The sequence below is a fragment of the Ranitomeya imitator genome, chromosome 6, assembly GCF_032444005.1.
Source record: "Ranitomeya imitator isolate aRanImi1 chromosome 6, aRanImi1.pri, whole genome shotgun sequence".
In the NCBI taxonomy this organism is placed as follows: domain Eukaryota; kingdom Metazoa; phylum Chordata; class Amphibia; order Anura; family Dendrobatidae; genus Ranitomeya; species Ranitomeya imitator.
Window position 1 is genome coordinate 508,737,076 of NC_091287.1, and position 26,369 is coordinate 508,763,444.

The 26,369-nt window shown below is 39.6% G+C and overlaps 1 protein-coding gene across 1 annotated transcript in view; it reads right to left on the reverse strand.

Moving 5' to 3' along the window:
* ANGPT1 (angiopoietin 1) overlaps nucleotides 1-26,369 on the reverse strand; it is a 435,569-nt gene that overhangs the window by 196,035 nt on the left and 213,165 nt on the right. Inside the window, exon 2 of the mRNA XM_069731774.1 lies at nucleotides 14,394-14,549. Within this exon, the coding sequence (XP_069587875.1) occupies nucleotides 14,394-14,549 (156 nt within the window). The remainder of the gene's footprint in view (nucleotides 1-14,393; nucleotides 14,550-26,369) is intronic.

Sequence of the window (26,369 nt, forward strand, 5' to 3'; positions counted from 1 at the left end):
TACCACTGATATGAAACACATTTGCATATAGGGCCTGACATAATCTGATCAGGATGCATCGGAATACAACATGTCAGACAATCATGTGGATGTATAATCAGATTCAGGTTTGTATAAAAGGTAAATCAAAACTAGCACTGATCTTCAGCGGAGTGAGCTGGAGAAGGACCTCTGACCAATCGATAGTCCTGGGTGGCTTTACACATCCCTGGTGATATAGCTCCAGCCACATTCAAAGGCTACTGAGGACGTCAGCAGGAAACGATAACTGCCTCCCGTCCCTCATGGGACTCATCCCAGACAGATTTGTGACTTTAGCCTTGTTGGGGCAATTCAAAAGCCCCCTGTAACATGGCCATTATTATTATTATTATTATTATTACTATTAGTAGTAGTAGTATTGCTATCATTATTACTATGATGATTATTATTATTATTATTAGTAGTAGTAGTAGTAGTAGTAGTAGTATTGCTATTATTATTATTATTATTATTATTATTGTTATTATTATTATTAGTAGTAGTAGTATTACTATTATTATTATTATGATGATGATTATTATTATTATTATTATTATTAGTAGTAGTAGTAGTAGTAGTAGTAGTATTGCTATTATTATTATTATTATTGTTATTATTATTATTAGTAGTAGTAGTAGTATTACTATTATTATTATTAGTAGTAGTAGTAGTAGTAGTAGTAGTAGTATTGCTATTATTATTATTATTATTATTGTTATTATTATTATTATTATTAGTAGTAGTAGTATTACTATTATTATTAGTAGTAGTAGTATTACTATTATTATTATTATTATTAGTAGTAGTAGTAGTATTAGTAGTAGTAGTAGTATTGCTATTATTATTATTATTGTTATTATTATTATTATTACTAGTAGTAGTAGTATTACTATTATTATTATTATTAGTAGTAGTAGTAGTAGTATTAGTAGTAGTATTGCTATTATTATTATTATTAGTAGTAGTATTACTATTATTATTAGTAGTAGTAGTAGTAGTAGTATTAGTAGTAGTAGTAGTAGTAGTAGTAGTATTAGTAGTAGTAGTAGTAGTAGTAGTATTGCTATTATTATTATTATTATTATTAGTAGTAGTAGTAGTAGTATTACTATTATTATTATTATTGCTATTATTATTATTATTACTATTATTATTATTATTAATAGTAGTAGTGGTAGTAATAGTAGTAGTAGTAGTGGTAGTGGTGTTACTATTGTTATTATTATTAGTAGTAGTGGTAGTATTACTATTAATTACTATTATTATTATTATTACTATTATTGCTGTTATTGTTATCATTATTGTTATTATTATTATTATTAGTAGTAGTAGTAGTACTAGTAGTATTAATATTGTTATTATTATTAGTAATAGTAGTAGTAGTATTACTATTGTTATTATTACTATTATTGTTGTTATTGTTATTATTATTAGTAGCAGTAGTAGTGGTATTACTATTATTATTACTAGTATTACTATTATTATTACTATTATTGTTATTTTTATTATTAGTAGTAGTAGTAGTATTACTATTATTATTGTTATTATTATTATTATTATTATTATTATTATATCACTTTTGTATCCAGGATGTATTTGAATCTATTGTAGTTAGGATTTTTGAGACTTTTATTTTTGTTGTAATCTTTTAATGTTCTATAAAATTCTTTTAGCAAGAAACATCAATCTTTTTTTCTTTTTTTTTTTTGTACTTAAAATCAGTGCCAATGTCACAGGTGTAATTATTCAGAAGCCAGTGTAGTATTTCCTCAAGCAAATAAATGTCGGTACAAGAGGAGTCAATAGGAAATTAATAAGTTCACAGAAGAGTGAAGGGTAATGTATGCAGATACCATGTGCGTTGCTCGCGGCTATTAGTGCCCATGTTTATTTGGACTTCCGCGTTATTTAGGTTATGGGGTGACCTCAACCTACTGATGAATGGCGCATACGATATGCCAAGTATATACATACAGGGATGTACATAGAGTTGAGGTAAAATATTAAATAACGGCCCATTCTGGTGTTTTTTTAGAAGACCAAGCCCCCAACCACATGGGACAGGAGGATTTGGTGCTTGTATGGACCATGGGGTGGGTATCTCACTGCGCCTAATAAAATCCTTTGCATCGACCGCCCAATTATAGACCCCTGCACTTGGTCCGGGAATTCTCCCTTCAGCATGTATGAGGGGGGCTGGTTTTCTGGTTCATTAGTGACACCAGCTTTCTTCATTGCCAGGGCCATGTTGAGACAAAGAAGGGTGATGGCTCAGTTTTCTTCTAACAGAGCCAAAGCCATCCCCCTTCATACACGTATCCTCATGTTTTTTAAGGGTACAGCACCAGCAAAATGAATGAGATTTCTAAAGTCTCATGCACACACTGCTTGTATAGTTTTTTTCAGATTTGAACCATTAAAGGTTTTTTTTTTACATCTGCAGTGTGTCAATATTTTTAAGGATTTTCTAGCGTGTATCGCCCAATCAAATGAATGGGAAAAAATGCAAGTAAAATAGGATAAAAAAAAGCATATAAAAATCTGCTGTGAAAACTAAATGTGTGAACATGCCCTTAATGCTTTAACCCTGCTGTTCTGTTGGTCAAAAATGACCGACTTTGAACTTCAATATTCTTTAAAATATTCAAGATGCGGCTCTGAAACCCGTGGCCGACCGACCCATCCTCATTTAAGTCAATCAACCACAAGTTTCAGAACCGCATCTTGAACACCCCAAAAAATACCAAAGTTCAAAATAGGTCTCCCCAGACCGAACAGAACAGCAGGGTTAAAGGGGTATTATCATCTTCAGGATCCTATACCAATATGTAGTAGGTGTAATAATAATATTGGTAAATAATTACAATTAGAAACGTAGTGCCGTTTTTCTCATTAGCTATGTTGCTTAACAAAATGGGCAGGGCATTACAGTAGCTTAGGCATCCATGGTGATGGTACATATGGTGCGTTACAAAGTGATAGTGAAGGGTTAAACCACAAATATCTAAGCTCCTTCAATGTCCTGTACATGAGGTAACGACATAGCTAATCAAAAGAACTACACTACATTTCTAAAAAGAGGCATTCACTAATATTATTCCTCACCTCCCAAACACACCCTTGTGCCACTGAGAGCTGATCAGTACTTGATTGCTTGTTTTTTGGCAGTGTTTTTCTTTTTCGTGCATCCTGCAGCACAGTGGCGCAAATCACTATTTTTTCCCTAACCCTAACTATTCCCCCCTCTTTGCATCAATTTTTTTCCTGTCTCCTTTTTTTTCAATCTCTCTTTGCACCACATGCGTGCATGCATCCTACAGCCATCGAGCACTGATCGAGTGCTGGTCAGTGACAAACATCACTGAAAGGCCTCCGGTTGTTTTATTTTTATTTTTTGTGAAAAAAGAATCAAGTAAAAAATCATTTAGATTGGTTGATAGGTGTACATTTTGGATAGGAAAGATATACTTTAGTAATCAATGCCTACTACAGTATTTTTTTACTTGAATTGAGCAAGTAAAGTGTAAAAAAGTAGATAGAAAGTTGATAGAAGTAGATTAGGGGTAGTAAAAATATATCAAAGTAATTGTCCTCTATTACAGTACTGAAATGAATTAGGGTTAGTGTCAGAAAAAAAGAATCCATGCATCCTACAGCCCTTGAGTGCTGATCACTGACGCACATCAGTGATCAACCTCCGGTTGTTTGTTGTTATTTGATAAAAGAATAATTTAGAGTAGGGACAGTAAAATGATACCATAGTAATTGTGATCTACTGCAGTAATCTTAACTGAATTAAGCTAGAGCTAGTGTCCATGGAAAGAAGAATCACATCCGTACTTTCATCCTACAGCCATCGAGCACTGATAAGCAACACATCACTCATCGACCTCCAGTTGTTTTTTTGTGTGAAAAGAGAGTAAAATATTTTTTACTACATTTTTTCTCGTCTACATAAAAAAGTTTATACCAAGCACTCACGCACAAACACATAAATATAACGTACAAACACCACATACGTGAAAAAAATATTGTCTCACCCAAATCCGGCATTCAGTGGAGGAGGCGTATGCTTTCCTTGCCTCTGACAGTGAGGGAGGGGATCCCACCTTCCTTTATTTTTTTTACTTATCCCTCTCATTTAAGAGATACTGAATTGCCACATAGATGCCTCAGGAGAGAAAATGAACTGGCTCCCACTGTTATTGACCCTGAATGGACCTCACCCCTGAAGATTATGAGCCATACATTCCTAATTTTGTCTCGCAATCAAGAATCCAAATTGACACCACTGGCCTCACGTAAATATACTTTTTCAAAGTCCTTTTCTCTGAGGATTTTGTAAACCTCATGGTGGCCAAGACAAATTTTTTTGCCCAGCAATTTTTGTCACAAAACCTCCCTTCATCAATTTCTAACTGGACCCCTGTAGATGCAGTAGAAATAATGAAGTTTTGCGACTTGAATCCTTACATGGGGTTAGTGAAGAAGCCAGAACTTCGGTAATATTGGAATGTTGACGTTTTGTATAACACTCCAGTGTTCCACACAGCTATGACCCGTAAATGTTATGAGGTCATCCACAATTTTTTGCATTACAATGATAATGCATGGTGTCCTCCTCGAGATGACCCCAACTTTGACCGACTTACAAAGTTTGGCCGATCATTGATCACTTCAGCAACAAGTTTACTGAGGTGTACGTGACCCAAAGGTACATCTGCATGGATTGGTCCCTAATGCATTTCAAGGGAAGGCTGAAATTCCAATAGTACCTGCCCAGTAAGAGGGCCAGTTACGGAATGAAGCTGTACAAACTGTGTGAGAGTACCTCAGATTACACCCATATGTTTAGGGCTTATGAAGGGAAGGACACCCAGATGGAACCCCCTGAATGCTCCTACCCGGGAAGAGAGGGGGAAAATTGTAGGTGATTTGGGGCACCCACTGCTGGATTAAGGTAATCACCTCTACATAGATAACTTTTAAACCAGCATCCCACTGTTCAAGTCTCTCTCTGTGCGAGCTACCGCAGCCTGCAGTACTGGCTACAAAAATCAGAGAGGCCTCCCTAAGACTCTAATTGGGCAGCTGCTCAGAAAGGTCGAGCACAGAGCAAAATGTAGCAACCACCTGCTGTTAGTCAAGTACAAGGACAAGAGGAATGCTCTTTTCTTGACCACCATACATGGTGATGGCAGCACCCCCACCACCGTAAGTACCTCTACAAAGGTCCACAAACAACACTGTGTACTGGAGTACAACAAGATCATGGGGGGAGTTGATCTTTCTGATCAAGTCTTCCAGCCGTACAGTGCCATGAGAAAGGTCAAGGTGTGCTACAAGAAGCTGGCCATGCACATCGTACAGATGGCAATGTACAATGCTTTCATGCTATCACAATGTGCAGACCAAACCAATACCTTGAACCTTCAGTTCCAGAAGGTAATGATCAAGGCCCTAATATTTGGCAGTCAGGAAGAAGCGAGCCCCAATTCTTCCGGAACTGAAGGTGCTCATATCGTACCAGGCCACACATTTCATCTGTGAGGTCCCTTAAACCACAAAGAAAGGAAGGTCACGAAAAAGATGTAGAGTCTGTTACAAAAGAGGAATACGCAAGGACACAATTTGGCAACGCGATGCCTGCCCCCACAAAACTGGCCTGTGTATAAGGAATGCTTCAGACTGCACCACATGTGCATGGACTACTAAATACATTTCTGACTAACACAACTCATGTATGACAACCTGACTTACACTACACTGGAGAAATTGCACAACTTTTGGGGTCCAATTTCTCCTGTTTTTTTTATTTTCAAGGCTCTATGTTATAAACTTCTGTGAAGCACCTGGGAGTTCGAAGTGCTCACCACACATCTAGATAAGTTCCTTTAGGCTATGTGCACACGTTCCGGATTGTTCGTGTTTTTTTTCACTTTTTTCACTGTAAAAATGCGATAAAACTGCGAAAACAACGCATCCATTATGCATCCTATAGTTAGAATGCAATCCGCAATTTTTGTGCGGAAAAAACGCATCACGGAAAGAAACGCAGCACGTTCATTAATTTTGCGGATTTTTCACGTTTTTGCTGCTATATTATTCAATTGGGGAAGCTCTGGAAAAAAACACGAAAAATCCGCAAAAAAGCGCAAAAAATGCAAAAAGGGTAAGTTCACACAGGGCGTTTTTGCTGCGTATTTTTGCTGCTTTTTTATGCTAATTTTCAGCTGCTTTTTACAGAACCAGCACAGCCTATGAGATTTCAGAAATCTCATGCACACACATTGTTTTTTTTTTTTGATCAGTATTTTGTGCTTTCCTGCATTTTTGGGACATAGGGCATGTCACTTCTTTCAATGTTTTTGCTGCGTTTTTTCGCCCATTGACTTGAATGGATGTTGAAAAAAATGCAACAAAAACACAGGTATCAAAAATGCACCAAATGCGCAACAAAAAACCACCAAAAACACACCTAAACCTGCGTTTTTGACCCAGCTTCTTTGCAGCCAAGAAAATCAGGTTTTGCTGCAGAAAAAAAGAAGCAAAAACGCCCTGTGTGAACTTACCCTTAAAACGTGCAAAAAACACACAAAAAACGCATGCTGATTTTGTTTGGTGTGTGCACATAGCCTTAGGGGTCTAGTTTTCAAAATGGGGTAATTTGTGGGGGGTTCCACTGTTTAGGCACATCAGGGGCTTTCCTAACATAGTAGTAAATTGACGTGTGCACAACCGAATAAGGTGCAGGGGTAGGTTCCCAAACCATAATACACAAATAATACAAAACCCGGCACTCAACTTTGTAGTGAGAAGAAACAAAAAATTATTATATCCCAAGGCAGTAAACGTTTCGGTCACACAAAGGGACCTTCATCAGTAACTGAAACAAGTATATATACAAAATCAATTACATAATTGGGAAAACACAGACGATAACATCTGTATATAGTGCCGGTTTTTGTATTATTTGGGACTTCCTAACATGACATGGCGTCTGCTAATGATTCCAGCAAATTCTGCATTTAAAAAGTCAAATGGTCGCTCCTTCCCTTTCGAACCCTGCAGTGAACACAAACGGGTATCGGCATTTTCAGGAGAAATTGTGCTACATATTTTAGGTTCTATGTTTTTCTGCTACCCTTGTGAAAATAAAACAAATGGGGTCTAAAGCAAGATTTAAAAAATCTTCATTTTTTTCCTTCTACATTCCTTCTTCCTTCTGCATTGCTTCAGTCCCTGTGAAGCCCCAGAAGGGCTAATAAACTGAATGTGGTTTTGAGCACTTTGGGAAGTGCAGTTTTTAGAATGGTGTCAAGTTCAGGTATTTTTTGTCATATAGTCCCCTCAAAGTCATTTCAAATGTGACGTGGTCCCTAAAGAAAAATTGTTTTGTATATTTTGTTGGAAAAGTTAGAAATCGACAGTCAATTTTTTACTTTTAGAATTTCCTAACAAAAAAGTTGTTGATGTAAACTAGACTTGTGGGAAATCTTATTTATTAACTATTTTATGTGACGTATCTCTCTGATTTAAGGGCATTAGTATCCAAAGTTTGAAAATTTTAAAAACTTCAACATTTTTGACAAATTTATGCATTTTTGTTACAAATAAATGTAAGTTATATTAACCCCTTTCTGCCATTAGACGTACTATTGCGTCCATGTGGGGTGGGCTTTACTTCCCAAGGACGCAATAGTACGTCATATGCGATCGGCAGCGCTCACGGGGGGAGCGCCGCCGATCGCGGCCGGGTGTCAGCTGTTTATCGCAGCTGACATCCGGCACTATGTGCCAGGAGCGGTCACGGACCGCCCCCGGCACATTAACCCCCGGCACACCGCGATCAAAGATGATCGCGATGTGCCGGCGGTACAGGGAAGCACCGCGCAGGGAGGGGGCTCCCTGCGGGCTTCCCTGAGCCCCCCGCAGCAACGCGATGTGATCGCATTGCTGCGAGGGTCTCACCTCCCTCCCTGCTCCCTCCAGCCCCGGATCCAAGATGGCCGCGGATCCGGGTCCTGCAGGGAGGGAGGTGGCTTCACAGAGCCTGCTCAGAGCAGGCACTGTGAAGGCTGCAGCGCTGCATGTCAGATCAGTGATCTGACAGAGTGCTGTGCAAACTGTCAGATCACTGATCTGTGATGTCCCCCCCTGGGACAAAGTAAAAAATTTAAAAAAAAAAATTTCAAATGTGTAAAAAAAAATAAAAAAAAATATTCCAAAATAATGAAAAAAAAAATAAAAATATTATTCCCATAAATACATTTCTTTATCTAAATAAAAAAAAAAAACAATAAAAGTACACATATTTAGTATTGCCACGTCCGTAACGGCCCGACCTATAAAACTGGCCCACTAGTTAACCCCTTCAGTAAACACCGTAAGAAAAAAAAAAAAAACGAGGCAAAAAACAACGCTTTATTATCATACCGCCGAACAAAAAGTGGAATAACACGCGATCAAAAAGACAGATATAACTAACCATGCTACCGCTGAAAACGTCATCTTGTCCCGCAAAAAACAAGCTGCCATACAGCATCATCAGCAAAAAAATAAAAAAGTTATAGTCCTGAGAATAAAGCGATGCAAAAATAATTATTTTTTCTATAAAATAGTTTTTATCGTATAAAAGCGCCAAAACATAAAAAAATGATATAAATGAGGTGTCGCTGTAATCGTACTGACCCGAAGAATAAAACTGCTTCATCAATTTTACCAAACGCGGAACGGTATAAACGCCTCCCCCAAAAGAAATTCATGAATAGCTGGTTTTTGGTCATTCTGCCTCACAAAAATCGGAATAAAAAGCGATCAAAAAATGTCACGTGCCCGAAAATGTTACCAATAAAAACATCAACTCGTCCCGCAAAAACCAAGACCTCAAATGACTCTGTGGACCAAAATATAGAAAAATTATAGCTCTCAAAATGTGGTAACGCAAAAAATATTTTTTGCAATAATAGGCGTCTTTCAGTGTGTGACGGCTGCCAATCATAAAAATCCGCTAAAAAACCCGCTATAAAAGTAAATCAAACCCCCCTTCATCACCCCCTTAGTTAGGGAAAAATTAAAAAAATGTATTTATTTCCATTTTCCCATTAGGGCTAGGGTTAGAGTTAGGGCTAGGGTTAGGGCTAGGGTTAGGGCTAGGGTTAGGGCTAGGGTTAGGGTTAGGGTTAGGGCTAGGGTTAGGGCTAGGGTTAGGGTTAGGGTTAGGGCTAGGGTTAGGGTTAGGGTTAGGGCTAGGGTTAGGGCTAGGGTTAGGGTTAGGGCTAGGGTTAGGGCTAGGGTTAGGGCTAGGGCTAGGGCTAGGGTTAGGGCTAGGGTTAGGGTTAGGATTAGGGTTAGGGCTAGGGTTAGGGCTAGGGCTACAGTTTGGGTTGGGGCTAAAGTTACAGTTAGGGTTTAGATTACATATACGGTTGGGAATAGGGTTGGGATTAGGGTTAGGGGTGTGTCAGGGTTAGAGGTGTGGTTAGGGTTACTGTTGGGATTAGGGTTAGGGATGTGTTTGGATTAGGGTTTCAGTTATAATTGGGGGGTTTCCACTGTTTAGGCACATCAGGGGCTCTCCAAACGCGACATGGCGTCCGATCTCAATTCCAGCCAATTCTGCGTTGAAAAAGTAAAACAGTGCTTCTTCCCTTCTGAGCTCTCCCGTGTGCCCAAACAGGGGTTTACCCCAACATATGGGGTATCAGCGTACTCAGGACAAATAGGACAACAACTTTTGGGGTCCAATTTCTCCTGCTACCCTTGGGAAAATACAAAACTCGGGGATAAAACATATTTTTTGTGGGAAAAAAAAAGATTTTTTATTTTCACGGCTCTGCGTTATAAACTGTAGTGAAACACTTGGGGGTTCAAAGTTCTCACAACACATCTAGATTAGTTCCCTGGGGGGTCTAGTTTCCAATATGGGGTCACTTGTGGGGGGTTTCTACTGTTTAGGTACATTAGGGGTTCTGCAAACGCAATGTGACGTCTGCAGACCATTCCATCTAAGTCTGCATTCTAAATGGCGCTCCTTCCCTTCCGAGCTCTGCCATGCGCTCAAACGTTGGTTTCCCCCAACATACCGGGTATCAGCGTACTCAGGACAAATTGGACAACAACTTTTGGGGTCGAATTTCTCCTCTTACCCTCGGGAAAATACAAAACTGGGGGCTAAAAAATAATTTTGGGGGGAAAGATTTTTTTTTTTAATTTTTACGGCTCTGCGTTACAAACTGTAGTGAAACACTTGGGGGTTCAAAGCTATCACAACACATCTAGATGAGTTCCTTAGGGGGTCTAGTTTCCAAAATGGTGTCACTTGTGGGAGGTTTCTACTGTTTAGGTACATTAGGGGCTCTGCAAATGCAATGTGACACCTGCAGACCATTCCATCTAAGTCCTCATTCCAAATGGAGCTCCTTCCCTTCCGAGCCCTCCCATGCGCCCAAACAGTGGTTCCCCCCCACATATGGGGTATCAGCGCACTCAGGACAAATTGGACAACAAATTGTGGGGTCGAATTTCTCCTGTTACCCTCGGGAAAATACAAAACTGGGGGCTAAAAAATAATTTTTGTGGGAAAAAATTTTTGTTTTATTTTTACGGCTCTCCATTATAAACTTCTGTGAAGCCCTTGGTGGGTCAAAGCGCTCAGCACACATCTAGATAAGTTCCTAAGGGGGTCTACTTTCCAAAATGGTGTCACTTGTGGGGGGTTTCTACTGTTTAGGTACATTAGGGGCTCTGCAAACGCAATGTGACACCTGCAGACCATTCCATCTAAGTCTGCATTCAAATGGCACTCCTTCCCTTCTGAGCCCTCCCATGTGCCCAAACAGTGGTTCCCCCCACATATGGTGTATCATCGCACTCACGACAAATTGGGCAACAAATTTTGGGGTCCAATTTCTCCTGTTACCCTCAGGAAAATACAAAACTGGGGGCTAAAAAAATAATTTTTGTGGGAAAAAAATTTTGTTTTATTTTTACGGCTCTGCATTATAAACTTCTGTGAAGCACTTGGTGGGTCAAAGTGCTCACCACACCTCTAGATAAGTTCCTTAGGGGGTCTACTTTCCAAAATGGTGTCATTTGTGGGGGGTTTCAATGTTTAGGCACATCAGTGGCTCTTCAAACGCAACATGGCGTCCCATCTCAATTCTTGTCAATTTTGCTTTGAAAAGTCAAACGGCGCTCCTTCCCTTCCGAGCTCTCCCATCCACCCAAACAGTGGTTTACCCCCACATATGGGGTATCAGCGTACTCAGGACAAATTGTACAACAACTTTTGGGGTCCAATTTCTTCTCTTACCCTTGGGAAAATAAAAAATTGGGGGCAAAAAATAATTTTTGTGAAAAAATATGATTTTTTATTTTTACGGTTCTACATTATAAACTTCTGTGAAGCACTTGGTGGGTCAAAGTGCTCACCACACCTCTAGATAAGTTCCTTAGGGGGTCTACTTTCCAAAATGGTGTCACTTGTGGGGGGTTTCAATGTTTAGGCACATCAGTGGCTCTTCAAACGCAACATGACGTCCCATCTCAATTCCTGTCAATTTTGCATTGAAAAGTCAAACGGCGCTCCTTCCCTTCCGAGCTCTCCCATCCGCCCAAACAGTGGTTTACCCCCACATATGGGCTATCAGCGTACTCAGGACAAATTGTACAACAACTTTTGGGGTCCAATTTCTTCTCTTACCCTTGGGAAAATAAAAAATTGGGGGCGAAAAGATAATTTTTGTGAAAAAATATGATTTTTTATTTTTACGGTTCTACATTATAAGTTTCTGTGAAGCACTTGTTGGGTCAAAGTGCTCAGCACACCTCTAGATAAGTTCCTTAGGGGGTCTACTTTCCAAAATGGTGTCACTTGTGGGGGTTTCAATGTTTAGCCACATCAGGGGCTCTCCAAACGAAACATGGCGTCCCATCTCAATTCCAGTCAATTTTGCATTGAAAAGTCAAATGGCACTCCTTCGCTTCCGAGCTCTGCCATGCGCCCAAACAGTGGTTTACCCCCACATGTGGGGTATTGGCATACTCAGGACAAATTGTACAACAATGTTTGGGGTCCATTTTCTCCTGTTACCCTTGGTAAAATAAAACAAATTGGAGCTGAATTTAATTTTTTGTGAAAAAAAGTTAAATGTTCATTTTTATTTAAACATTCAAAAAATTCCTGTGAAGCACCAGAAGGGTTAATAAACTTCTTGAATATGGTTTTGAGCACCTTGAGGGGTGTAGTTTTTAGAATGGTGTCACACTTGGGTATTTTCTATCATATAGACCCCTCAAAATGACTTCAAATGAGATGTGGTCCCTAAAATAAAATGGTGTTGTAGAAATGAGAAATTGCTGGTCAACTTTTAACCCTTATAACTCCCTAACAAAAAAAAATTTTGGTTCCAAAATTGTGCTGATGTAAAGTAGACATGTGGGAAATGTTACTTATTAAGTATTTTGTGTGACATATCTCTGTGATTTATTTGCATAAAAATTCAAAGTTGGAAAATTGCGAAATTTTCATAATTTTCGCCAAATTTCCGTTTTTTTCACAAATAAACGCAGGTACTATCAAATAATTTTTACCATTGTCATGAAGTACAATATGTCACGAGAAAACAATGTCAGAATCACCAGGATCCATTGAAGCGTTCCAGAGTTATAACCTCATAAAGGGACAGTGGTCAGAATTGTAAAAATTGGCCCGGTCATTAACGTGCAAACCACCCTTGGGGGTAAAGGGGTTAAAGACATTTTATCATTATCACGAAGTACAATATGTCACAAAAAACAATCTCACAACCAGTGGGATCCATTGAAGCGTTCTAGAGTTATTACCTCATATAGTGACACTGGTCAGAATTGTAAAATTTTGACTGGTTAGGATGGTGCAAAAATCATTGGGGGTAAAGGCTTTAAGCCTAATTGCACTGCCCCCATCTCTACGGCGGAGGAGCGGTAGCATAGCAAGTACTTGTTCTGTATCTAAGGTATGATTATAATAATAATAATAATTTTATTTATATAGCGCCAACATATTCTGCAGCGCTTATTTGTCCTCATACAATAAATGGACTAAAGTCAATGCCTCAGTCACATGTTGAATGATGATGTTTTATTTCTTGCTCCTAATCATGAAATTAAAGCAAAACAGCACATAGGCTACAGCTCCTCTACAGACCCACGTGTTTCCATGATTACAGACTACTTACAAACCAGTGTAGTCAGATCCTCTCAGTGTATTTTAATTCTAGAATCTCAAGTTTGATGTTTGTATATGGGATATGAATAGCTCTTTCTTTAAATGTATTTCTTTAACTTTTCCATCTACACTGGTCTTCACTTCTACGCCCAACAACTTTGGCCTGGCATCCTGGCTGCCTCTGTCAATTACTAAATCCTGTGACATCATGTCTTCATGGCATGATGTATGTGATGACGTGATGTGACGTCTAGTAGGAGCATAAGACTCTCAGGATGTCGGCCTGAGGATGCCAGGGGCCAAAGTGAAGACCGTCCACCACTGAGGAGGACCAACCTGAACGCACAGCAGTGCAAATCGAATCGCTCACTTCTAGTGATGGGTGAACCCCATGATGTTCGGGATTGGTGGGTTCGCCTGAGTTTTTTGTAGAGTTCGGGGCCGGACATGACACGAACTTGCATCCGAACCCTGACCTTGGACTTTACATATATGGGATGGGGAGGGGAAACTGTAAAAAAAGCAGAAAATTAAGAATAAACATTATAATTATACTTACCTGTCCAGCGACGCATCCTTCAGTCCCGCTGTCTCCCGGCCGCATCTGCTTCTGGGGTTGATCATCAACTGCTGGCAGTGTTCACTGCACTCGGCAGTTTTCGGCTTTTTCCGGCAGTTTTTTACTGCTGGAAAAAGCTGAAGACTGCCGAGTGCAGTGAATACTGGCAGAAGGTAATGAGCGGCCCCGGAAGCTGATGTGGCCGGGAGACAGCGGGATGGGAGGATGAGTCGCTGGACAGGTAAGCATAATTAAAATGTTAATTATTAATTTTCTGCTTTTTTTTACAGCCTGAACTGGACCCGAACTGATACACAAGTTTCCCATGGAAACCCGTTTTCGGGACTCTGTGATCGAACACTATCTGTTCGGTACGGTCCCTAACTTTTCAGTTCGGGTTCGCCCATTCCTACACATTTCCACTGTCCAGTAATTTTGAAAAATAAAAAAACAATCTTGCGTTTTTTGGGGGGATATTTTAGCTATTTGTATAGTGTATATAATATATAATGCTGCTTTTGGAAGAAAGTGGTTGTGTTTTTTTTAACCTTTATAAGCTGTAGCTTCAGCCATTAACTATCGCACAGTTGTGCCCTCACTTACTTGTGTCTCCACGTCGGTAAGTTTCCTCGTCTGCTCTGCAGTTTGGCTTAGAAGACTCGTTCCTATTTCCAACATGGTTGCCGTCTGGTTCTGAACTGCATTCTGCTGTATTTGAACCATCTCTGATTTCATGTTATCCACAATGTAGTTCTCCAGCTGTGGAACAAAAAGTGCAAATATAAGATCAGACGAGATATTGTATATGAATCATGAATATATTATACATACTCGCCATTTTCTTTAACTCCCTAGTAATGTTTAATTACTTGATTTATTGCAGAAAGGTCATCCCAAAACAAGAACTAAAGGGCAAAGGAAACTGATAATTTGTATTTTGTTGGAATTAATTAGAAGTTTGAAAAACAAAAATATGTTCTTTTCCCAAGAGAAACCATCTGCAACTTTTGTTTCTTACAGATGATCATCTGTCTTCACTTCAGCAGTCGACTCTCTGCGTGGACCAGTAGCTTCTATATGTTCTTCTATAGAGTTCATTAATGCCTTATGTCCCTTCTAGAGAATAAAAAGGGAATTCAACACTTACAACTGATTGTCCTTCAGTTTACAACTCGCGACCAGCTTAGAATTTGTAGGATGCTTTTCGAAAAAAAGATTGTGAACAAAAAAAAACTAATGAAGCGAAGATTTTCCTGTTGCAAATGATTGAAGAATTATAAAGGTAATATTGTTACAGACTAGAAACCGTTTGATTCACTTTAATATGTTCATCTAGCTATTATCTATATCTATCTATTATCTATCTATCTATCTATCATCTATCTATCTATCTATTATCTATCTATCTATAACCTATCTATCTATCTTCTATCTATTATTATTATTTCTCATGTACAGCACCACAGAATTAATGGTGCTATATAAATAAATAATATCTATCTATCTATCTATCTATCTATCTATCTATCTATCTATCTATCTATCTATTATCTATCTATCATCTATCTATTTATCTATCTATCTATTTATCTATCTATCTACCTATCTCATATCTATCATCTATTATCTATCTATTTATTATCTATTTATCTATCTATCTATCATCTATCTATATCTATCTATCTATCTATCTATCTATCTATCTATCTATCTATATCTATCATCTATCTATTTATCTATCTATCTACCTATCATCTATCTATCTATCTACCTATCTCATATCTATCATCTATTATCTATCTATTTATCTATCTCTATCTATTATCTATCTATCTACCATTTTGAAATAGAAAAACCTAAAGAGAACCAAAGCCTTCACAAAAGACGCGCGTTTCACCCCTGGACGAAGCATTTCATTGCGAAACGCGCGTCGGGTGTGGTGGGTCCCCGGGTGCTCCTCCATGGTAACTATACCTTCTATTTACACTATGGCTACATGTATTGTTCTTTAATGATTTAGTTATACATTCCTTTTGTCTAGGTTAGCACTTACTAGTGCCTTATCTTGTACTTATTATTGCACTTGCTTAATGTACTTATTCTTTACATGATTATATATATTGTATTCATTGTTATTCTCTATACCATTTGGAGATTTCGTTATTGTATATTATTTATTACCATCATGTATGCTGTCTGTATTGAGGTTGCCCCCGAGTGAGTCCCACCCTTGCTGCGGCTCTGGTGGCTACTGCCCTGTTTTTACATTTCTTATGTATACTCAATAAAGTTTGTACTTTTTATACATAGTCGTTGGCCCTTTTTGTGAAGGCTTTGGTTCTCTTTAGGTTTTTCTACTTAGTCCCTTCATGGTCCAGTGTGGGATATTATTTGGTGTTTTTTTTTTTTTGTACCATTTTTAAATACTCTAATGATCCTATAGAAGAAAAAAAAAACCATAATAGCAACAGTATATGTGGTAGAAATAAAAAAAGATCAATAGAATCTGAAAAATATGAATAATAAACCAAAATCCCGTTGCTAAAAAGAGGAAGAAAAAGTGGCAGACCACTCGGAATTTGTATAGAATACAAATAAGCCTTTATTATAACAATATGGCAACAGCGGCACAACAGTGCATGTACTTGGGAAAATATATATACGCGGATAGACAGGATAAAATACGATATAGACAATATAAATATATAAATAAACAATCCCACAATCTTATTGCAAGGACATATATAAAATGGCGTGCATAAGAAGGATTTATACAACTTGTGTATAAAAAAATGTGCAAAATGTTAATTTGAGAATAAATAAAGTGCATATACGCGTCCACATTAATAACGCGTAAACAAGTGCCAAACGATATGTGCAAAACTACACTAAGAAACATGAAGGAGGAACAGCTCCGCAGTGCACAACGTGTCCTCTCATGCACCGCAGTATCACATATGCACACCAATAATTTACTAGAGATATATGGGAATTAGGACAATTAAAACGTATATATACCTGTCGATACTGCGTGCCCAAGTACAGAGCACCCCTGAGGTTAAGATTGTGGGATTGTTTATTTATATATTTTGTCTATATCGAATTTTATCCTGTCTATCCGCGTCTATATTTTCCCAAGTACACGCACTTTTGTGCCGCTGTTGCCATATTGTTATAATAAAGGCTTATTTTTATTAGACCTGTTTTTATTTTGTGGCTTTTTTTTATAATATATAGTATATTTATATATTTTATATTTATATATTTTTGCTAGTTTTGTGAGTCCAGGTGAAGGCCTTTTTGATTTTCTGATCCTATAGAAGGTGAGAATGAATATATAATTTGTTGACCCCCGCCTTGTGCATATGTAGTGTTTGTTTTCCCCACATTATCCCTTTCTTTAGCGGCACATACATCTTCCTTTCTTTTAGTTAAGCCTTCAGTTTTGCTGATTCTGAAAGTTTCCAAAACTGAGAAAATTGAATTCAACACTTTAAATTTGTAAGAAGAACATGATCCGTCCTCACTTCTGGTGGAGGAGACTCTGCCAGGGATTGTAGACTGTTCCTTTCTGAATTCTCATGATTCGATCTATTACCACAAGGTTTTATTTTCAACAAATTACAGCGTGATGTCAATGGAATATAATATTTTACCAGAACTCTCAGAAATCATGCATAAAACATTATCTGCTGTGATTTCACCACTTATTTTATTTGTGCCCTATTGTGTCCGTTCTCCCATAGATACACCAGTGCGGTGACGTAGTATGGAAATGTTCGTGTGTTCAGATCTTAATCATTTCATCATGTAAAGAGGAGTTGTCATTTCTCCTGACATGTCTGCAATTCTTGTAATCTCTATATAAATATCAATTCTGGAACATTTTTCTCTGCTCGCTGCCTTAGGTCGTTATTCTGTTATTCCTCCTGAAATGTTTGTAGAAATTGACACCTTGCTGTTACCATATCCCATGTCGATGGTGCATGTCCATGTATGATCTGATATTGTCTATTTTTTTTAATAAAATGTGCATGATTTCATAGATTACTTAAAAAAATCTTAAACCTGATGAGGCTGGTGTACTTAGTTTGGAAATCCATTTAAAAATGGCCGTATAATCCACTGTGATATATTCTCCATCATAATAATATGAGATTAGATCAATGAAATGCCCATTTTAATTTATGCATTATACCGCCATTAAGCGCACCAGCCTGCTCAAGTCTAAGAGATGTGTTTAATATATGTACATGTGCGTCTCACAAAAATAGAATATTATCAAAAAGTGAATTTATTTCACATCTTTCAATACAAAAAGTGAAACTCATCTATTATATAAAGTCATTACACATAGAGTGATCTATTTCAAGTGTTTATTTCTGTTAATGTTGATGATTATGGCTTACAGCCAATGAAAACCCAGAAGTCATGATCTCAGTAAATTAGAATAATTAACAAAAAACACCTGCAAAGGTTTCCTAAGGATTTAAAAAGGTCCCTTCGTCTGTTTCAGTAGCTCCACAATCATGGGGAAGACTTCTGACTTCACAGATGTCCAGAAGGCAGTCACTGACACACTCCACAAGGAGGGTAAGCCACAAAAGGTCATTGCTAAAGAAACTGGCTGTGTCCAAGCATATTAATGGGAAGATGGGTGGAAGGAAAAAGTTTGGTAGAAAAAGGTGCACAAGCAACCGGGATAACCGCAGCCTTGAAAGGATTGTTAAGAAAAGGCCATTCAATAATTTGGGGGAAATTCACAAGGAGTTGACTGCTGTTGGAGTCATTGCTTCACGAGCCGCCACATACAAACATATCCAGGACATGGGCTACCAGTGTCGCATTCCTTGTGTCAAGCTACTCATGACCAATAGACAACACCAGAAGCCTCTTACCTGGGCCAAGGAGAAAAATGACTGGACAGTTGCTCAGTGGTCCAAGGTGTTTTAAGATGAAAGTAAATTTTCCATTTCATTTGGAAATCAAGGTCCCAGAGTCTGGAGGAAGAGTGGAGAGGCCACAATCCAAGCTGCTTGAGGTCTAGTGTGAAGCTTCTACAGTCAGTGATGGTTTGGGGAGCCATGTCATCTGCTGGTGTAGGTCCACTGTGTTTTATCAAGACCAAAGTCAGCGCAGGCATCTACCAGGAAATTTTAGAGCACTTCATGCTTCCCTCTGCCGGCAAGCTTTTTGGAGATGGAAATTTCATTCTCCAGCAGGACTTGGCACCTCTCCATACTACTAAAAGTACCAATACCTGGTCTGAAAGCAACAGTATCACTGTGCTTGATTGGCAGCAAACTCGTCTGACCTTAACCCCATAGAGAATCTATCTGTATTGTCAAGAGGAAGATGAGAGACACCAGACCCAACAATGCAGACGCGCTGAAGACTGCTATCAAAGCAACCTGGGCTTCCATAACCCCTCAGCAGTTCCACAAGCTGATCGCCTCTATGCCATGCCGCATTGATGCAGGAATTGATGTAAAAGGAGCCCCGACCAAGTATTGAGTGCATTTACTGAACATACATTTCAGGAGGCCAACATTTCAGATGGTAAAATAATTTTTTCAAGCTGGTGTTGTAAATTATTCTAATTTACTGAGATAATGAAATTTTTTTGTCAGCATTTTAAAGCGTTAGTTTAAAAATTGTTACATCAGTTTCTCATTATCTGTATAGGTCATTACTCGTATTTAGGCATCCCGAACATTGTGCTATATGGTTTCATTGCCCCCAGGCTGCTGTGCTTTATTCTAGCAGACATCCCAAAATGATGCCCCCCCGTTTGCTTATGAAGCGTGTGACTACTGATTGCAGAAATCAAGAGGTTTAAGTGTGTTTTAAACTAAAATCCATGCAAAAAATATGATAAATATAAGTTTACAAACTTTTGCACAGTGATAATGCACATTGGGCATTTGTTTTCTGCATAGGAAAAAGCATCATGTCTATTGTTTTTTGCTTTTTCCGTGTAGCAAAAGTGCTGAATTTGGCCATTAAAAGGTATCTTCAATGAGAAAAGCATAAAAAGTGTGTGTGGCTTTTTGGACGTTTTTTTTCCACGGGAGATTTCCTTGCCAGTTTTATTCATGGAAAAAGCCTCATGTGAACATGTAACATGATGGTCAATCACCCACCCACTGCTGATCTTATGTTGATGACCTAATACTCTATATGTTACAAGGCTACAGGGAACCGGTCATCAGGAATTAGCCCTATAATGTTTTAGGAGAGATGTCTCAGCTTTCTATTAGGACTTGTGCATACGACCGTAAAAATCGGATGAGTGCTATTCGTCCTCATGTAATTAATTGAGGTTGTGTATGTTTCTAATTTTCTTTCTTCTGGCTGATTTTCGAAAAGTGGCGTAAAAGGTTTGTAAAGTTGCAACCTTTTTGCGCAACTTGGAGTTTTCACTCCAGTTTGCAGTAACCCTGCCAAAATGAGTTGAGCTGTGAAGAAGCGTCGATAGGACAATTCCTGTCCAGTTCATTAAAAGTGACGATGTTTGGTATGCCAGAAATGCTTCTCCAGTCTTTTAGCATTTCTGGTGCTGCCACCACTTAGAAATTGTGCCAAATTGATTTACTGTGGGCCTCCTAATGAATTTGGCGCGTTATATTCTATCAAGACTGCTGCAGCGCGAACATGTGCTATGCCAGTCTTGATAAATCAACCTCTATGGCCCCAATTTATTAAAACAAGCTATTTTCATGCTGGTCTTGATGAAGGGGCGTGTTTGAGACAGACGCTCCCAATTCACAAAGATCTGCACTCCTCTTAATCAGTCCTGCGTATCTGACAGGTGGGGTTCATCTCCGTGCACCAGGCCACTTATCTTAGTTCAGTAAGGGACTGGAGCAAGATTTCTGGTATTGTAAAGAACACCACAGCTTGCCTTGAATTAGATGAGCTGTGCCATCATGCCCGGGTCTTGCCACAACTCTGGACATTTGGGCCAAATTGGGAGAAACTGGTGTGAAAACACCAACTTTTTTGTGGTGCAATCTGAGTTGCCCACAATTATGTTGTATTTTGAAAGCGATTTATGCCAGAATTTTGGGAAAATTTCCTTCATGGATAAAGGCCTAAATGCTACAGCAGTTAGTCTGAAAGTACAGTATAATCCCAGCGTGCATTATATTCCATTACTAATCTGAGACGTTGCCACTAGTTAGCGTCTCAGACTAGTTTCGGTAAATTAAATATGGTGCCCGGGATATTACTACCCTTTTAAACTAAATGCCGAATCACTTAGCTATAAAAATGGGGTGATTAGAAAAGCTAAAAAAAGTGGATACAGAGCTCCTGAAACATTATTGATGATCAGTTCATCTGTTAGTTAATATAAAGCATGACAGTTGTAGAACATGTACAGGTATGGATTATAATCGGGGCAATCTGGGCAATCACCCAGGGAGGCCCATGGCCAGATTGTTTTGTGTGCCACCATCAGCAGCGCACATCTCTGGGCATGGTGCTTTCCTAAAGCTCTGCTACCAGCAAAACAGAATGGCAGTGGAGCTCCTGTCGCCTTTTCTCTGACGTGTTGGCTTGATGACGCCATCAGCCAGAGCCAATGTCTAACCCATCGACACGCATTTACACGTTGGCCATAAGCTAAAGTGTAGCTGCCGGGGATCGTATGCAGAAGTAAGTATTAAAAACTTTTTATTTTTCCAATAAAATAAATGACATGGTGGTGGGAGAGATGAAAGTATAATGAGCAGAAGGTGAGGGATGGGAGAGAAGATGTATATAAGAAACTAAATAAATGGTAAATAAAGAAGTGTTCTGAACGAAAATAAAGATTTATTAAAGTTCTAAACTAATGATCCAGACTAAAGCTACATCCGTGAGTATCAGGCATGTATTGTTGTTGCCAAAGTCACTCTTGAAATAACTTGTGACTTTACAATTAGGGTTTTCTATTTATTTAAAAGTGTCGGATCGAAATCTGCCCATGGGAAAAGTAAACATTTATTCTACAGATGGTTTGCCCCTCTCTAACTTATGAGGGTTCTTTAATGGATTTCCTTCTTGTTTTTTTTTCTTTTCTACAAGCTTCACGTTAAAAAATACACAGCTACCTAAATTATATTATATACAGGATTTAACCTTTATTAACAAATTATGGGCTAAAATTCATATTAAAGAAAAGACAAAAAGTAAAAAATGTAGGGAAAAAAAAGGAATAATAGCAATAAAAGTGATGATAATTATGATAGAACTAATATTAGTAAATAAATAGTAATCTAATATATAATTGCCTAGAATACTACTTCCTGCAATTTGTGCCAACTTCCGTGGCTTTATCCGGAGCTAATGTCCGGAGCTAATGTCCGGAGCTAATGTCCGGAGCTAAGTGACGTCAACAGTGTCCAGTGTCTGATTGGTTGCCGCCTGCTGCGAGCGACCAATCAGAAACGTGCCGTACTGTGACACACTCCGCCCGCCATTTTGGTGTGATTTTTGAATTTTTACCTCACAGCAAGTTTCTACTGCGTGGAGGCGGGCCCAGTGACGTTGCTCTTCAAGCTCCTGCCGAATTTCGTCAAAAAAATGATAATACCATTTACCAAAACTATATATATTTAGTTGTGAAGTGGTTCAGTGACATTTTCACACCAATTTTGAACTTTTGTTTGGTGTTTTCTCCATATACTGCCTATTATTTTTGTTCTTTCTTACTATTATTTATTAATTGTATTATTCTTACATTTGAATAAATAAAGTATATATGGATTCTAGACTCCCGATTCTTTAGAATCGGGCTGCCATCTAGTAGTAAAATAAATATATATAAAACATGTTACTTTAGTTTTCAAGTTTAGAAGTCACTGCCATTATTTTTTCACAAATTATTTCAGATCTAAAAAAAATAAATAATTCACAATGAAAGGCAATTTTTCTTTGTGTCTGATATTTAATCGGTTTGTCCAGAAATAGAAAAAATAAATTGTTATTATAAATAAATTCTTGTTTAAACTTAGCTAACCACAGTTGTTTTATAGAAAGTAGTAATTATTGTTACACATTTAAAAGACTACGGTCTTGTTAGGTCACGTCACGTCACCTGCTCAGTATTTGGTCAGTAATTTATATCAGTAGTAGTAAGCCAAAATCAGGAGTGGAACAAATCAGTAACTGTAACCACTCCGCGTTTTGGCTTCCAACTACTGATGTAAAATACTGATCAAATACACCAAATACTGTGAATGTGGTCTTATACTGACAGAGACATGTAGAAGAATAGCACAGGTTCCTGTAAGCATGGGCAGTAGAAAGCTCTGTTGTTAATGCAAGGGAAGAGGTTCTCATAGTAGATGTTCTGATCTAATACTGGAGGTACCAGGGGTGCTGTGGTAAGAAGAGGCTGCTCACACTGCTGTCCACCCTATCTGATCTAATGCTGGAAATACCAGGAGTATTGATATAAGAAAAGGCTGCTCACACTGCTCTGTCCACACTGTCTATCTGATCTAATGCTGGAGTTACAAGGGGTGCTGAGGTAAGAAGAGGCTGCTCACACTGCTGTCCATCCTGTCTATCTGATCTAATACTGGAGATACCAGGGGTGCTGAGGTAAGAAGAGGCTGCTCACACTGCTGTCCACCCTGTCTATCTGATCTAATGCTGGAGATACCAGGAGTGCTGAGGTAAGAAGAGGCTGCTCACACTGCTGTCCACCCTGTCTATCTGATCTAATACTGGAGTTACCAGGGGTGCTGAGGTAAGAAGAGGCTGCTCACATTGCTGTCCACCCTGTCTATCTGATCTAATACTGGAGATACCAGGGGTGCTGAGGTAAGAAGAGGCTGCTCACACTGCTGTCCACCCTGTCTATCTGATCTAATGCTGGAGTTACAAGGGGTGCTGAGGTAAGAAGAGGCTGCTCACACTGCTGTCCACCCTGTCTATTTGATCTAATGCTGGAGATACCAGGAGTGCTGAGGTAAGAAGAGGCTGCTCACACTGCTGTCCACCCTGTCTATCTGATCTAATACTGGAGATACCAGGGGTGCTGAGGTAAGGAGAGGCTGCTCACACTGCTGTCCATCCCGTCTATCTGATCTAATACCGGAGATACCAGGAGATCAGAGGTAAGAAGAGGCTGCTCACACTGCTATCACCCTGCTTATCTGATCTAACACTGGAGATACCGAGGTGCTGAGGTAGGGAGATGCTGCTTGCACTGCTGTCCATCCTGTCAATCTAATATAATACTGCAGATACCAGTAATGCTGAGGTAAGAAGAGGCTTCTCACACTGCTGTCTACCCTGTCTTTCTGCTATAATACTGGGGATACCAACAGGGCCTGTTTTAGACAAAGTTGTGCCCTAGGCAAAAGTTTACAGTGAGGCAGAAAATGCTCACATATTGCACCATCACACAGAAACATTTTGTTTGTATTTATTCAGGCCATTAAACAAGTGTGAGCAACAATATTAAAGTCACTCAACGATTGTTTCCTGGCCTCTTTAGACTGGCTTAGACAGAATGATAGGCACAAAACAGTTGATCAATCTGTCCCTGTACAGTTTCATGTTATCAGCAGCATATCTTCAGTTTTCACTGGGCGATGTGCTGCTGAGAACAATGATTTCTATTCCAGCATAAACAATCCAATCACTCGATGAATAGGCAGCATTTTTCTCATTTCGTATAAATCACCCCATAGTCCTTCACAGAGTATAATACACCCCATAGTCCTCCATATCATATAATGCACTCCCCATATTCATCCATAAAGTATAATACACTCCCCACAGTCCTCAATATAGTACAATGCACCCCATTGTCATCCATACAGTATAATGCCCTCCCCCTAGTCCTCCATATTCTAAAATTGTATGAAAACAGATTACCGTATATACTCGAGTATAAGCCGAGATTTTCAGCCCATTTTTTTGGGCTGAAAGTCCCCCTCTCGGCTTATACTCGAGTCATATACCCGGGTGTCAGCAGGGGACGGGGAGCGGGGGCTATGTAATCATACTTACCTGCTCCCAGCGCGGTCCCTGCAGTCCCTGGCTTCTCCGGCGCTGCAGATTCTTCCTGCACTGAGCGGTCACATGGCACCGCTCATTACAGAAATGAATAGGCAGCTCCACCCCCATAGGGGAGGAGCCGCATATTCATTGCTGTAAATGATCGGTGCCATGTGACCGCTCAATTACAGGAAGAAGCTGCAGCGCCGGAGAAGCCAGGGACTGCAGGGACCGCGCCGCAGCAGGTAAGGGGAGCGCAGCGCTATAATTACCTGCTCCTCGCTCCGGCTCCGTCTGCAGCGTCCTCTAGCAGTGACGCTCAGGTTAGAGGGCGCTGTGACGTAGTCAGTGCGCGCCCTCTGCTGAGCGTCAGTGCTGGAGACGGAGCCGCACGAGGAGCAGGTAATTATTGAAAGCGCCGGCGTCCTGAGAAGAGAGGTGAGTATGTGATTTTTTTTTTTTTATGGCAGCACCAGCAGCATTCTAAGGAGCACCTATGGGGCCATAAAGGTGCAGAGCATATAAGGGGCACAGCATTATAAGGAGCACAGCATTATAAGGAGCACCTATGGGGCCATAAAGGTGCAGAGCATATATGGGGCACAGCATTATAAGGAGCACCTATGGGGCCATAAAGGTGCAGAGCATATAAGGGGCACAGCATTATAAGGAGCACCTATGGGGCCATAAAGGTGCAGAGCATATATGGGGCACAGCATTATAAGGAGCACCTATGGGGCCATAACGGTGCAGAGCATATATGGGGCACAGCATTATAAGGAGCACCTATGGGGCCATAAAGGTGCAGAGCATATATGGGGCACAGCATTATAAGGAGCACCTATGGGGCCATAAAGGTGCAGAGCATATATGGGGCACAGCATTATAAGGAGCATCTATGGGGCCATAAAGGTGCAGAGCATATAAGGGGCACAGCATTATAAGGAGCACCTATGGGGCCATAAAGGTGCAGAGCATATAAGGGGCACAGCATTATAAGGAGCACCTATGGGGCCATAAAGGTGCAGAGCATATAAGGGGCACAGCATTATAAGGAGCACCTATGGGGCCATAAAGGTGCAGAGCATATAAGGGGCACAGCATTATAAGGAGCATCTATGGGGCCATAAAGGTGCAGAGCATATAAGGGGCACAGCATTATAAGGAGCACCTATGGGGCCATAAAGGTGCAGAGCATATATGGGGCACAGCATTATAAGGAGCATCTATGGGGCCATAAAGGTGCAGAGCATATAAGGGGCACAGCATTATAAGGAGCACCTATGGGGCCATAAAGGTGCAGAGCATATATGGGGCACAGCATTATAAGGAGCATCTATGGGGCCATAAAGGTGCAGAGCATAAATGGGGCACAGCATTATAAGGAGCACCTATGGGGCCATAAAGGTGCAGAGCATATATGGGGCACAGCATTATAAGGAGCACCTATGGGGCCATAAAGGTGCAGAGCATATATGGGGCACAGCATTATAAGGAGCATCTATGGGGCCATAAAGGTGCAGAGCATATAAGGGGCACAGCATTATAAGGAGCACCTATGGGGCCATAAAGGTGCAGAGC